Here is a 12,572-nt window from a genome sequence, read left to right as displayed (position 1 = left end):
TGGATCCCCGGGATCTACGGCCCATGTCCTGGACAAAAGAGGCGCCAAGCCTCAGTGGGAACTGGATGGTGCGATCGCCCGGATTGCGGCTCCATCAGACATCCCACAGACATATCGTTCGGTACTGGTGGATGTCTTTGGCCACTTGCCAGTGAGAGGAAAAAAGAAAGAAACGAAGAGCCTCCTCTATCGTGGGACTTACCTAGGAACAAGAGGTCGAGATGGAGTGGCTTCGATCGTTCGGGTTTTCCGGCCCTCGGGTCGGAGCGGGCTCTTTGGTCCAGTTTTACCCCTCTCGACCCTTTGTTCTCCCGTCCGTCCTGCTTCGAACCGCACCGCACCTCTTGCCGCCTCTCTATCCGCGCCGTCTCGTCCCGTGCCTGGTCCTGCCATCCTCACACCCGACTCAGCCAGAGGCTGGAGAGGAGCCCCTACCTGACCTAGCAGGACGCTAGGATCGCCCCAGTTGTCCAGAAGTCTAAAATGGGCACACACACGGCTCGGCTGGATTACGTGACACTCGAATCATCCCAAACCCTGAGCCAGAGGGGAGAAGGGGGGGGGGGGAGAGAGAGAGAGGGAGAGACTCAGACTCTTGACGTTGTTCCTGAAACGGCTTTTTCTGGAACTGACGTGCAAAATGAAGACAATCCTCGTCTCGCTGTCCCACTCGTGTCGTTGTCCCACTCGTTCAGCCGGGCCGCTCTCTTGTCCCAGCCACTGTGGTGCATCCTAGGCATACCTGCTTGTCTCGTTCTCCGACTTGGGCCCTGCTTCGAGTCGATGATGGCGTGACAAGACTCGGAGGCGAGGCAGGTCCATGGACTACATGACTTAACCTATCACATTGAGCTAAGCACGAAAGGCCGGTATGTGTGTGACAGAATCTCTTGCGGTGCCAGCCCTCTGATAGGCTACCAGAGACGTCTTAGTGCTGCATCTAGCATCTTGGCTTGATGACAAACACCACCTTTTCCTTCTTAGAGGATACCGGCGGAGCGAGACTGCAGGGAAGGAAAAGCAGGATCTCGTACAATCCGGGCCTGTTGGCTAATGCAGGAACTTTTTGAGAGAGGGGCCCTCGCACACACACACTCACTCGCTCACACACACTCACACACACCCGGAAAACCCAAACCGGGCGAGCAGACTTCCCAAAAGAGGCCGTTGCGTGACAGTGGCTGCAGGCGGTGCTGGCCCTGGCCCTTCCTGGGCATGCAGGCTCAGCGAGGTCGTCCAGAGCCGGCCTAGCCCTACCTGCTAACATGCAATGTGCAGGCATCGACAGGGTCTTTTTGCAGGCTTGGATATGCAGTGTGACACACCAAACATGGAGATCCTGCTGCACCATTACTCAGTAGGTGTGCTATCAAGGACGACCCCTAGAATCTGCCAGATTCGGAGATTTCCTCCTGTTTGCTGTCTGATTCGAGGGACCGGGTTTGCTCTCTTCCCCGGACTTGAGAGGGAGGGATACTTTCTTGATCTGCAAACCCATACGTAGTTGAACATTCCAAATCCACAAGTCCACACCACACCACACACACACACACACACACACACACCAGGTAAGACACCACCACGACGCCACCGCCAAACCCAAAACGCGCGGTTTCAGAATGCCAAACCAAGTCGATCGTCTTGTTCTTGAAACGCGCTTTTTGGCTCTTAAAGTGCATTCCTTCCTGCCCCAGCCGTGCACGCGCCAGCTAAAAGGCCTTCCTCCGCCACCCCAAACCGCGTCTCATCAGCCAACCTACTCAAACACTAAAGTAGTCTCTGGAGTCCTTGACTCAAAACGATGGGCAGCGGACAGCTGACTAGAACGATGGACTGGTCTGAAAGACACGCACGCACACTCACACACACACACACACCCACACTAGGCAGACAGATAGAAGCTGGAATGGTTTGAACTCACAAACGGCCCCGGCACGTCGATCCCGACACTGCCTCCTCGCTACCTATCCGCGGATCCCAACCCGTCGAACGGAGTTGAGTCCGAATGACGGAGCTAGAGATCCAAGAGAGCCCCCGCCCGACCACCCGAGGATGATCCTGCGGAGCCGTGTGTCGCCACATAGGACGGCCTTGAGTGTTTTTTTCTTGATGCCCGTCACCAGTGCTGTCTCGGCCAATCTTGAGCGAAAATCACAATATACTTCGTAAGTCAGCTTCACAAAGTCAAGCCTCGTCACATCACCTGGACTGGGAATCCTGCCACGAGCACATACAATCACGTTCGGTCCGAGCTAGCATCGATCCTCTAACTTGTTAGCGAGCAATACAAGCGAAGATCAAGAGAGAGGAAAAAGCAATGCCAGCCACCTTCTGTCTGGAAGAGGCTTAGCACAACACTCGAGACGGAAAGAAAAAGGACACAGCCCACTTTGTTTCTCGCATCAAAAGGCTCAGTCAGCTCTTCCACCACGGCTCTGTCCTCAGTTGGGTTTTGGCTGGAGATGGAAACCCCAGCTTGTTCCAGGCAGACGTGAATTCTCGTACGGTTTCCCCTCAGTTCAGCTGATAAGATCCCCGACCAAGTCTTCCCTGGGAGCAGAGCATCACGGTAGATCTGTTCAATAGAACAACCCTCCTTCTCCACTTATCACCAAGGCTATCAGATATAGCTCATGCAGCTTCAGCTAGTCCTTGCTCTTCCTCCCTCCCCCCGGGCACTAACATCCGAAGCCGCGACTGCTCTCCAAGGTGACGAGTCTTGCTGAGCCAACCCTCACCTGGGGTAGTTCCCATTCTTAGAGTCCTTGTGTCGTTAGACGGAGAACTTCCAAAAAAAGAAAATCAGCGAGGCTCCGCTTGGGTTTACGAAGTAACCCCCTGGGACTCGTGTTGATAAGATATAGTTACCATCTAGCTCTTACCCTCCCCCCCCCCAGCCATCCCGACCCCGGGACGGCCGGCTTGGCTAGTATTCCTGCGCCAGGACCAGCTTGTTCCCTGAAGAACAGCTCTCTGCGTGGAACTATCTGGCCGGTCTTCAGCTTCTCTTTACTGGAATGCGGAGATTGGCAGTTGCCCTTGCATACGAGACCTTCCTCCTTCCAGCGGTCATCAAGGTCCCCGCACCGGATAGTGTCAAGCATAAAAGTGTGCTCTCTCGTTACGAGGGCCCATTGTCCTTTTTTGCTCTGCCTGCAAACTAACCAGCCGTTGTGTTTGTTTCCGCGTATGGGTCCTTTTGACCATCAGCCAGCCAGCCCGCGAGCACGAACGTTTTTAACGCCCCTCGACAGAGAAAAAAGGACGGCGCGGCGCCACCGTCGAGACAGAGTTATCAACCTCAACGGACGGACGCCGGTGGCGGCGGGGCCGCCGAGGTAGCGACTGGAACGAGCAGGGGCGTTTTTATGGCGACGCACGTGGTTCCCCCCCGGGCAAAGGTATCACCGGCCCAGGGTGTCATCAAACATGGAAGTGTTGATCGCAGCAAGCTTTCCCATGCAACTTTGACTGCCGGGGCGGGAGAGGCAGGGACAAGGATTGTGGGTGTCCCCGAGACGGGCGGCCGGGACGGCCTTGTCACGGAAAGAGATTTTCCAGGGTCTTTTCCGTCCGCTCTCTCCCGCATGTTCGAGGCCCTGGATAGCCCGCAGGCTCGGTCCGAGTTGGCAGCACGAAATCATACAATTGTCGTCCACGGTCATCGGGCAATAGGTGCCATCATCGGGGGGGCGACGCAGAGAAAGGAGCAGATCGGCGATGACGCTTGCCCGGGGGCAAGCCACAAGGAGGAGCCGGGCAATTTCCCCACCACCCCCTGCTGGCGCCGGGCCTGGTGATGGCTCGAACAACACCAGATAAGAAGAAGGCCAACCGCCACCACCTGGGGGCGTTCGTCCGCTTTGCTAAGGTTAGCCTACAGAACTGGGACCATCTCCATGTGTCACCCCTGCCACGCCCCGTCAGTCATGGCCCCCTTGTCAGCGCCATGGACAAGGCAAGACGGCGATATGGTCTTCTGCGTTTGTGTCAAATCTCCTGCGGTGGCTTGATTGCGGTTCCTCCCCAACGGCCGGCGGACTCGCGCACCGGACCTCGCTTGGAGGGCGAGGCTTTTGGATTCGCGGCTTGCGAAGCCTTGGGCCTTCTAGACAAAGATACAAGAGCGATCGATCGATCGGCGCAGGGGTGACCGTGGTATTGCCTCAGGTGACTCCTGGAAGACACTTGTTTGGCGAGATATGGCGTTCGTGGCGTTTATCTGGGGTGAGTACCTAGGTAGTAGAGCAGAAGCAATCTGGAGCAGCGCGCCGGCAGTTCTCTTCGATCGCGAGATCAGGCGGCGGGCAGTGGGTTGCTTGCTCAGGGGTTTGGGGTAGAAGAATGTGAAAGAACATACTGGCAAGGAGCGAGCTGCCCACGTGGGTGACAGACCCGACATCATCAAAGCGGGATATATCCACGGTTGGCTAGACACAATTGCAAGGGTCTTTCTTGAGTACCTGCAGGGCCGGCAGTCATGGAGGGTTGATCGTAAACATGCATGGGTATCAGCAGGTCAAGCAGAGATCTCGTGGATTTGATAACCTCCAACTGGATCCTGGTTGGCGAGAAGTCCATGGACGTAGGATGGAAGTCGATGCGACCCTTGCCAACAGGGGGCCCCTACAGCGATCCCAGAGCCCTAAATCGATCGATCTGTAGCGGGGTCGAGGCCCGCGCCTCTGGGACTGTCATTACAGGGCCTCCCTGGTCGCTCAAGGTTGCGTCCCCTGCGCTAGGCTTTGGACTATTGAACCTGGAGAAAGGCACACTTCTACTCGTTCTAGGGCCTTGTCAAAATGCCAAAGTCCATGGGAATGTCAACTTAGTTAGGTAACTCAGCGAAGCGAGCGCCAACCTAGCAATGCTTGGGTAACCCCTGTCGTGGACGGCCTTACGCACCTACTTGGCACACCGAGAACAGCCAGCCCAATTAATAGATGGATGGATCATTACAACACCCGACCGACCTGACCTCCTGTAGGTAAAGTAACCTAGCCTCTTCACCTTGGATAGTTACCTACTAACTAACTAGGTAGGTACAGTCTGGTGGTGGGTTCACCGGTATCATTCGATGTTGCGGCAGGGTGCTTCCACTATGGATGCGCTATGTGCATTTGGCTTCGATCTCTTTGAGCAGAATTCGCCTATTACTACTCCTCCTCCAGCGTAAGTTGGCGAATCATTTATCAAGCAAATCCAGGTTACCGATTTCCAGAGATGGTAGTTAATTGGAAGTCGGGTATCCCCCCGCAAGTGTGTGACGGAGCGGCACGGTCAACTTCTTCCAGACCGGACCAGCCCCCGCGGAGTCTCGGGTGGGCTGTGCTCACTTGACAGCAGGCTCGGCTAGGCGATCACCACACCACAGCCAACTAACTGACTGCGCCAGGCACATTCCAGCAAATGACGAAAGATCTTTGCCCCTCAAAGTGCATGCGCCAGATATCTTGGCCAGAACTCAATGAAGTTCGAGATCGTGTGTCATTCCCAGCCACCAGCTGCAATGAAGGAAGGATACTTGTCTAGGCTCGCGCCATTTCAAACATCATGATGATGGCGGACCTTCCGTCGTACCAGGAAGCCGTTAGCCGCATCGACTGGCTGCCCATTGTTGCGCCATATATTCCCCTGCGGGACTATGCACGCCTCTGCCGCGTGTCTCGAAGGTTCCGTGAGCAGTTCGCTGCCCGCCTATGGAACGATCCTCTCAGGGCTGTGCGATCCCTCGGTCTCCATCCAGAGTCGGGTGAGTCTAGCGTCCTTTGCGCGATGTGCGAACGCACATCCAGCATGGAGAAGGGCGTCGTCATAGCTAATTCGGGGCAACTGTAGATCTGGATTGGTACTACCACTTCATTTACAAGCACGTCAAGCTTGTCCGTAGAGAGACACTAGCTCTTGTGCGCTCCCTCGACTTTCGGGGTTTTGCCAAGGGTGTCGGTTTCTTTGATGACCACCCGGAACGAAACCTGCCGGAGAGCTGCCGCCTCTTCCCCGGGCTGTTCCCGAACCTCCGGTGCATCTTACTCGATGGCCATCCGGAGTGCGACCCCGGTTTCTTGACGAAACCCCGGGATGCGAAGGCGTTGGATGGCTTGGAGAGACACTCGCCATTGCTGCTCAGCCTGGCCAATGGCAACCAGCAGCTGCCCTTGTCCTTCTTCGAGTCAAGATATGCGACCCAAGTGGTCTATCTGGATGTCTCCTATCTGCCCGGATCCCTGAAAAGCTCCCTCCTTCAGGGGTCCTTCAACCCTCGCTGCCTCCCGAACCTGAAGATCCTCAAGGCCAGGGGGCGTGAGATGGATGATGCTACCGCCACGATCCTCTTTAGTACCGTCAAACACCGCCTCTGGAGCCTTGATCTGAGTGAAAACCCTTTGACCGATGCCATCGCATCTCACATGCTGTCCGAGAGCTTCTGTGGGACTTCTCTACAGCGTGATGCGCACTTTGAGATCGAAGGCAAGCTGGGCGTGCCCGTCAGGGCTGGAAGCAGTTCTCATGGCCCCTTCGTCTTTATTCATGAGTCTCGATATAGTGCTGGCCACTGCCACCCAGACCGTTATCTGGTGGATGCTCCTGCCTACTTTCAGCATGCAGAAACCCTTCCGGAGGACTTGTCGGGTCTACGATCTGACGGCGCAGGCAGGGCCAGGCCAGATACCGTTGAAGATGTCAAAATGATACTGTCGGGCGGTGCTGGTCAGTTATCGCCGGATATCGAAGACGTGATCCACGGCGAGATTTGCAGAGGCCATGGCGGCATCACTCACCTGCGGCTGAATGGCACTGCCATGACTGCCGCAGGTGCCGAGCTCCTTCTCAGGAACTCGCTGGGCCATCTCGAGCACTTCGAGTGCGACTCGATGGAGCTCTCGGGCATTGATCTCCCGATTCATTGGTCATACCAGTACCGTAAAGTCTACGGGCTCTTGGGGGCTGCCCACCTGCTTCGTCCCGTCGTATCATCCAACCTCCGGGGCTTGCGCATACACCATTCGCTAGTGACGCTGTCGCCGACCCTCGAGCTGGACTGGCGCATAACGAGGACCGACATGTGGCTCGCCGAGACTCACCTCCAGAAGGCGGCGGCGCTCATGTACCCCGAAGCCTTTGTGCCGGACATGAACCCACGGCTTCGGTCACTCACGCTGACCAGACTGCCGCGGTTCTCCTCGGGGCCTGTTATCGAGAGGATAGTTGATTTCCTCAAGCTCGCAGCAGCGCAGGAAGCTGCCATCAAAGAAGCTAGAGTGTCATCTTCTCGTCGAAGCCCGCACCTGCTCGATGGCTTGAGGCACATACGCCTCGAGTTCGAGCCCAGTCCTTTCGAGGATGCAGATCAGACTCTGGACCAGGATGGAGCTAGTAAGCTTTTGAAATCTACCGACGAGGAGTTCAGCTTCTTTGCCGACGAGACCTGGGATCTATCTTCCACCTCTCAGGCTCCCCAAGTGCCCAGGAAGGCAAGCAATGCTGCGTCTTCTGTCCTTGGAGATACTTCGTCGGATGAAACGCCTCGGAATCACCCGTACACAAGGACGGGGTCAGAATACGTAGAACACGTCGGGCGGTGGAATAATGAAGAGTTCTCCGTCCCTGTGTGGGTCGGCAACGGGGCTTCGGGGCCCCACGAAGCTGTCAACATCTACATGAGGAACGTCTGCGACCCATCTCTCCGCAGGGACGTCATACCCGCCACGCCCTGCCACGTCCGCGCTGGTGCTCCGGCAGGCACGTACCTGTTCTCTGCGGCTTGGCACGCTGGTCTGCAGCTTAGCGACGGGCGACTTCCAACCGATGCCGACCTGAAAGGCATGCGTGATGTCGTCGAGGCTATCAAGGAGCACCGGGCGAGGACGAGGCTCTCTCACGAACGTCGGTCCGCTCCCGACTATAAAGGACAAGAATCTGAGCCACACTGGGCGGGACGCCTCGAGGTGGTGCTTCAGGACAGTGCGGCCCACCGCCATTCATCCAAATATTGGAGGTGACCCAGTGTGGTGCAGCGATCCAATGAAGCAGAAGTTCCAATGATGTTGTCACTCCTGGCCACTATTTGTCGTATACCGGGCAACCTACGGCACGCAGCTTTCACGTCGACCATCATCATGACCGAGATTGTCACCCGTAACGCGATGGGCTTGTTTCCATTGCAAGAGTAGGACAAAGATATATACACTGGACACACAAGAATGGTTATTAGAAGTCGAGACTTCTTCGGCCTGGTGCTGTCAATGATTGGCAGCTCATTTTCTTCCCTCTCTTACTTTATTTTTTGACATGCTAGAATGAAAAAAGCGAAGAAACCAAAAGGAGTGAAGAAGGATGTTAAATCCACCAGGCCATCAGCTCACGGAGCACGAGTACGCAGAAGTACTGAACTTGGCATTCGACCCGGTGAACGTCTCGGTCCCCGCACCAATGCTCTGCACGTACTGGCTCGTCGGCAGGCCCTGGCTCGAGACCAGGTAGCTGAGGAACTGCTTCAGGTCGCCGCTGAAGTTGCTCTGCGCGCCCTGCGCGACGAAGCTGAAGACCGTCATGGCGCCGTTCTGGCCCTTGTACAGCCGCCAGCTCACCCCGCCGATGTTGGGGCTCGCGACGGGGCTGCCGGTCGCCGAGATGGGCCCCGCGCCGCCGAGGGCGTCGAGCCAGATCATGACCTCGTACTGCGCGCTGCCCGAGGCCGTCGACGACGTGAAGATGTCGTAGGCCACGTTTGCCACGACGGAGGAGCCTCCGTAACTTAAAACCGGTACGGGCATACGTCAGTCCACACACACTTCACAGTTATATTTTTTTTTCTCGTGGATGAAACACAAAGGCAAGGGAAGAAGGAACAGGGGTTTTTTTTTTCCCGCACCTCCATCTCCACGTGGTGGGGATCCTGGATATGGACGCGACGGTCCTGGCCGTGAACTTTGTGACGGCGTTGGCGTACGACTTTACGCTCGAGGGCCCGCCCGCCCACGTCCAGGACGTCGACCAGACGAGGTCGCTGCCGGACAGGCCCGTCACGGTGGTGCACTGGGAGCCGGAGCTGGCGGAGGACATGCCCCAGAGGTCCTGGTAGACGGTGTAGGCGCCCGTCTGGAGCGAGTCCCACTGGCCGCAGAGGGTCGTGGCCCGCTCCTCGAGGACCTTGCTGGGCTCGGACACGGCTCGCCCGGATGTGGCCGGGAGGCCGGCCGCGATGGCCGCGAGATGTGCGAGTACGATGAACTTCATGATGGTCGTTGGGGATGAACTGGATTTGTTCAAAACGGATATCACAAAGCAATGCACTACGATCCGTTACTCTTGTCCCATGAATTTCCAGAGTGTCGTTTTATATCCATGTTTCAACGCCGTTCATCAGGGGGTTCGTGAGGGACGCCGCGGCTTCCGCTCCCATCCCCCGGCTCTTGTCTCTTTCTACGTCGTATCGGATGCTAGCAGTCCGCTAGAAGTTTAAAGAGAGATACAGAATTATTCCACGCATCTCAGCTGCTCTTTTCTGACAGGGTTGCATCCGGCCCGACAACGGTGTCGAGCGTCCGGCAATGGCCATGCGGAGAAACTCGACGATTGGCGGAAGAACCACAGGGGTCTCAGGTCAACAAGTACGGAACGCTTGCTCTCAGAATCAATCAAGTCAAGATCGACCGCGGACGCTGATGGAACATGCACTGACCATGGTTTACTTATTTTCCCTTTTCATCAGTGTTTGCTTCTTCATTGTCCCTATTTGCATTGTCTCAGCTTTGTTTCTCCATCATCACCGTCTTGTCACTGGCTTCTTGATTGCTTAACTCCTGTAGCCTTTCATGTTTCCCGTTTGAACAGGCTAATATATTGTTTTATTGGTCTGATTTCTGGACATTAAAGTCCTTGACGGGGTTGAATCAACTTCCAAGACGCTTGCAGACATAACGCCAATGTCGGCATGGGAAGTAAATGGGTCTAAGCTGAGAGGGCCAAACCGGCTCTCTGAAGTGTAATTCGTCTCACCCCTTGCCGTGCTAAATAGATAGATATAGTGTTTACACAATCCACGCCGTGGATCTCCGTCAGGCTCTCTAGTAACTGAATATCGTGTATCCCCTATCGTGGACACAGACCAGGAAGTCGTCGTCGCCACACAGATAGAGACATTTCATAGCTCGAAATTCGTCCACGCAACGCCATCCCTCCAAGGAGTCTTCGCTGGCAGAACTCATGTCCCAGTCCAGCGCGTAAGCGATTTTGTTTGACGAAATTGTCCTTATGGAAACCTCGCAGTGCGTGCTCATGAATGTCTCGGCAAGTCCCAGCGCGGTTTCTTTGAGGGCTGTAGGGTTATCTGTCAGCCTGTGAATAGATGTCGTCGGTCTGGTATTCGGATGCCGAGCCCCGCGGGGCAAGGGTCCAAGGACTCGGATAGGCCCTCCGGAGACATTCTTAGCCAGCTCATCTGCATTCCGCTGGTGTGTGTACAATGTCGGCGTTTTGTTGGTTTTTCGAAGGGTGTGAGAGTTTGATGGCTGTATGGCAAAGATAGGATATACCGAGGAAGGCCGCGCATAGCTCAGCAACTGCTGAGTCCAAGCAAAACACAACCCGTTCCACCAGTGACACTCTAGTTCTGCGTCCTCCGGCCATCTTGTTGTCCCATCCCTGCACCGATAATGCATGACGGGATGGTAACTCTGGGCATCAAAGGTCTTCGTATGGACGTTGAAAGTGATCGGGATAAGGGGTGGTAGCTGCTCGTCATTGGAAGACTGACAGGATCGCCTGATGGGTTGCGGTATGTCCTCTTTCCAGATTGCCCCAACAATGTATGACCCAAATGCATCGGCAGCCTGGCATTTGAACCATATCCCATCGTCCGGGCAATAGTCGGGTATGCTTCCCACACGATACCGATGAGCATAGACAAAAGTTGTTTTGTTGCCCGAGACCTGCCACTCACAGACAGTAATGAGAGCTTTGCCAGACTCGTCCTCACCCTGAATCGCCAAGAACAAGGTCTCTTCGATATCTGCATGGACAATGAGGTCGGCCCTAAAGTTAGGAGGAAGGAAAACCTCAGAGAAATCGCCAATCCGAAAGTTATCCTTCAAGCTCATGAGCTCCTCTGGAGAATCAGACGCTTTGAGTTGAGTGACCTTCTCGTTTATCCTCCATAGGTAAACGCCGCCATCCTTTCCAATAATGACAGTCAGATCACCCCGAGTCGCTACATGTTCAGCGCGACTGGGTAGGGTGACGCTGGAGAAGGCACCTGTGTCGAGATTCCATGCATAGCTAGATAGACATCAGCGCGCCGAGTCAGAATCGAGAGACAGGAGAGGGTCTCACAGATAGCATCGTTGAGTTGCGATCACATAGGTGTCGCCAAGCGCCTTCAACTCGACTGCGCCTCCAATGAGCTCAGAGCGTGGTGCTCTGTGAAACTTTCTCTGGCCGCTCTTGAACTCATCGACGATGACGGTTGATGCATAGCCAGTCTCGGGCTGCAGAGGCCGCCAAGCAAGACGTCCATGGGCGTAGAATCTGTCTGCATATCGAAAATCTCGACCCTCACGCGGCGCGCTCTCCAGGCCCAAACTTTGATAAAGGACAGAGCGGAAATGGCCATGGGCAATCAGATGGCGCCTCCTAGCGGCTTCAAAGAAGACATCGCCTGCTGCCAAACCCCGCCGGGCCGCAGCTTCTGGCAACCGCGGGAAGTGCGTCCTACACAGTGACGCGATGGCATCTCCCTGAAGCAGCATTGTCCTCCACACACGGGAGACGTTGAGGCAAGGCCAGATGTCATGGCTGTCGATCCACCCCAAGACCTGCAGCTGTAGTTCTACAGGCAGCATCGGGAGGATGTCCGAACGCTTGCCCGAGTCTCGAAGGAGTTGCTCCAGCGTCTTCGCCTCTTTCGGGGTCAATGCCGCAACAAGCTCCTGCCAGGTCTGAGCTTGTGCAATCTCAGGGATCTCCCGAGGAGGTCGTGGCAAACGCTCCATACGGAGGACGAGATTTGAGTGGTGAGAACGGGTTGGCTCGTGGTGACATCAATATTATCATCAATCAAATCTGGGCTCGGGCTGTTGTTGCAGCATCAATTTGATGGCGGGGTTGCCTCAGGGGCTACACCGACGCTATCCTTAGCTTCCGCTGTTAGTTGCAGATGGTGAAGGGTGGCAGGCAGAGACATCAAGTAGGAGACGCGGAGCATCATGTTTCTATAGAATGGCGAGAATTCTTACGGAGACTGCCCAGTCCCTTGTTCGAGAAGATTGATGCTTTTTACTCCAATGTATCCATCCAGTGTCTTGGGCACTGGATCCGTTCGAGCAATTATCCATTCTCCAGGGTCCATCAGATGAATCGTTTGGTCACAGGTGCAATGATGAGTTGCAAACTATCCGTATCCTCGTCTGGACTGGCGAGATGTACAGACGCCAGCGCATTGATACACGCCCATGGAGACACCCGCCCGTGCCGTCAGGATGGTCTGGTCTGTGATGTGATGTGATGACGCCGCCAGCGCTAAGATGGAGTCATGCACTCTTCCTACCCGCTCCGCTTCCCCACACTCCTCC

At 55.6% G+C, this 12,572-nt stretch overlaps 3 protein-coding genes across 3 annotated transcripts; 1 reads left to right on the top strand and 2 right to left on the bottom strand.

The window, feature by feature from the left end:
• Positions 1-5,553: 5,553 nt before the first annotated feature.
• E0L32_009688 (uncharacterized protein) lies at positions 5,554-8,003 on the top strand (the record flags this gene model as incomplete). The annotated part of the gene is made up of 2 exons (XM_031144680.1): positions 5,554-5,752; positions 5,839-8,003. The coding sequence occupies 2 exons, from the start codon at positions 5,554-5,556 to the stop codon at positions 8,001-8,003; spliced, it is 2,364 nt and encodes a 787-aa protein (XP_030990581.1).
• A 354-nt stretch (positions 8,004-8,357) lies between these two features.
• Positions 8,358-9,240, bottom strand: E0L32_009687 (uncharacterized protein; the record flags this gene model as incomplete). The annotated part of the gene is made up of 2 exons (XM_031144679.1): positions 8,358-8,757; positions 8,876-9,240. The coding sequence occupies 2 exons, from the start codon at positions 9,238-9,240 to the stop codon at positions 8,358-8,360; spliced, it is 765 nt and encodes a 254-aa protein (XP_030990580.1).
• Positions 9,241-10,070: 830 nt separating this feature from the next.
• On the bottom strand, positions 10,071-11,993 carry E0L32_009686 (uncharacterized protein; the record flags this gene model as incomplete). The annotated part of the gene is made up of 2 exons (XM_031144678.1): positions 10,071-11,280; positions 11,335-11,993. 2 exons carry the CDS (start codon positions 11,991-11,993, stop codon positions 10,071-10,073), a joined length of 1,869 nt encoding a protein of 622 aa, XP_030990579.1.
• Between the last annotated feature and the right edge of the window lie 579 nt (positions 11,994-12,572).

The sequence above is a fragment of the Thyridium curvatum genome (genome assembly GCF_004353045.1).
Source record: "Thyridium curvatum strain D216 chromosome Unknown NODE_72_length_212992_cov_80.570197, whole genome shotgun sequence".
NCBI lineage: Eukaryota > Fungi > Ascomycota > Sordariomycetes > Thyridiales > Thyridiaceae > Thyridium > Thyridium curvatum.
This window is presented reverse-complemented; position numbering and strand designations above follow the sequence as displayed.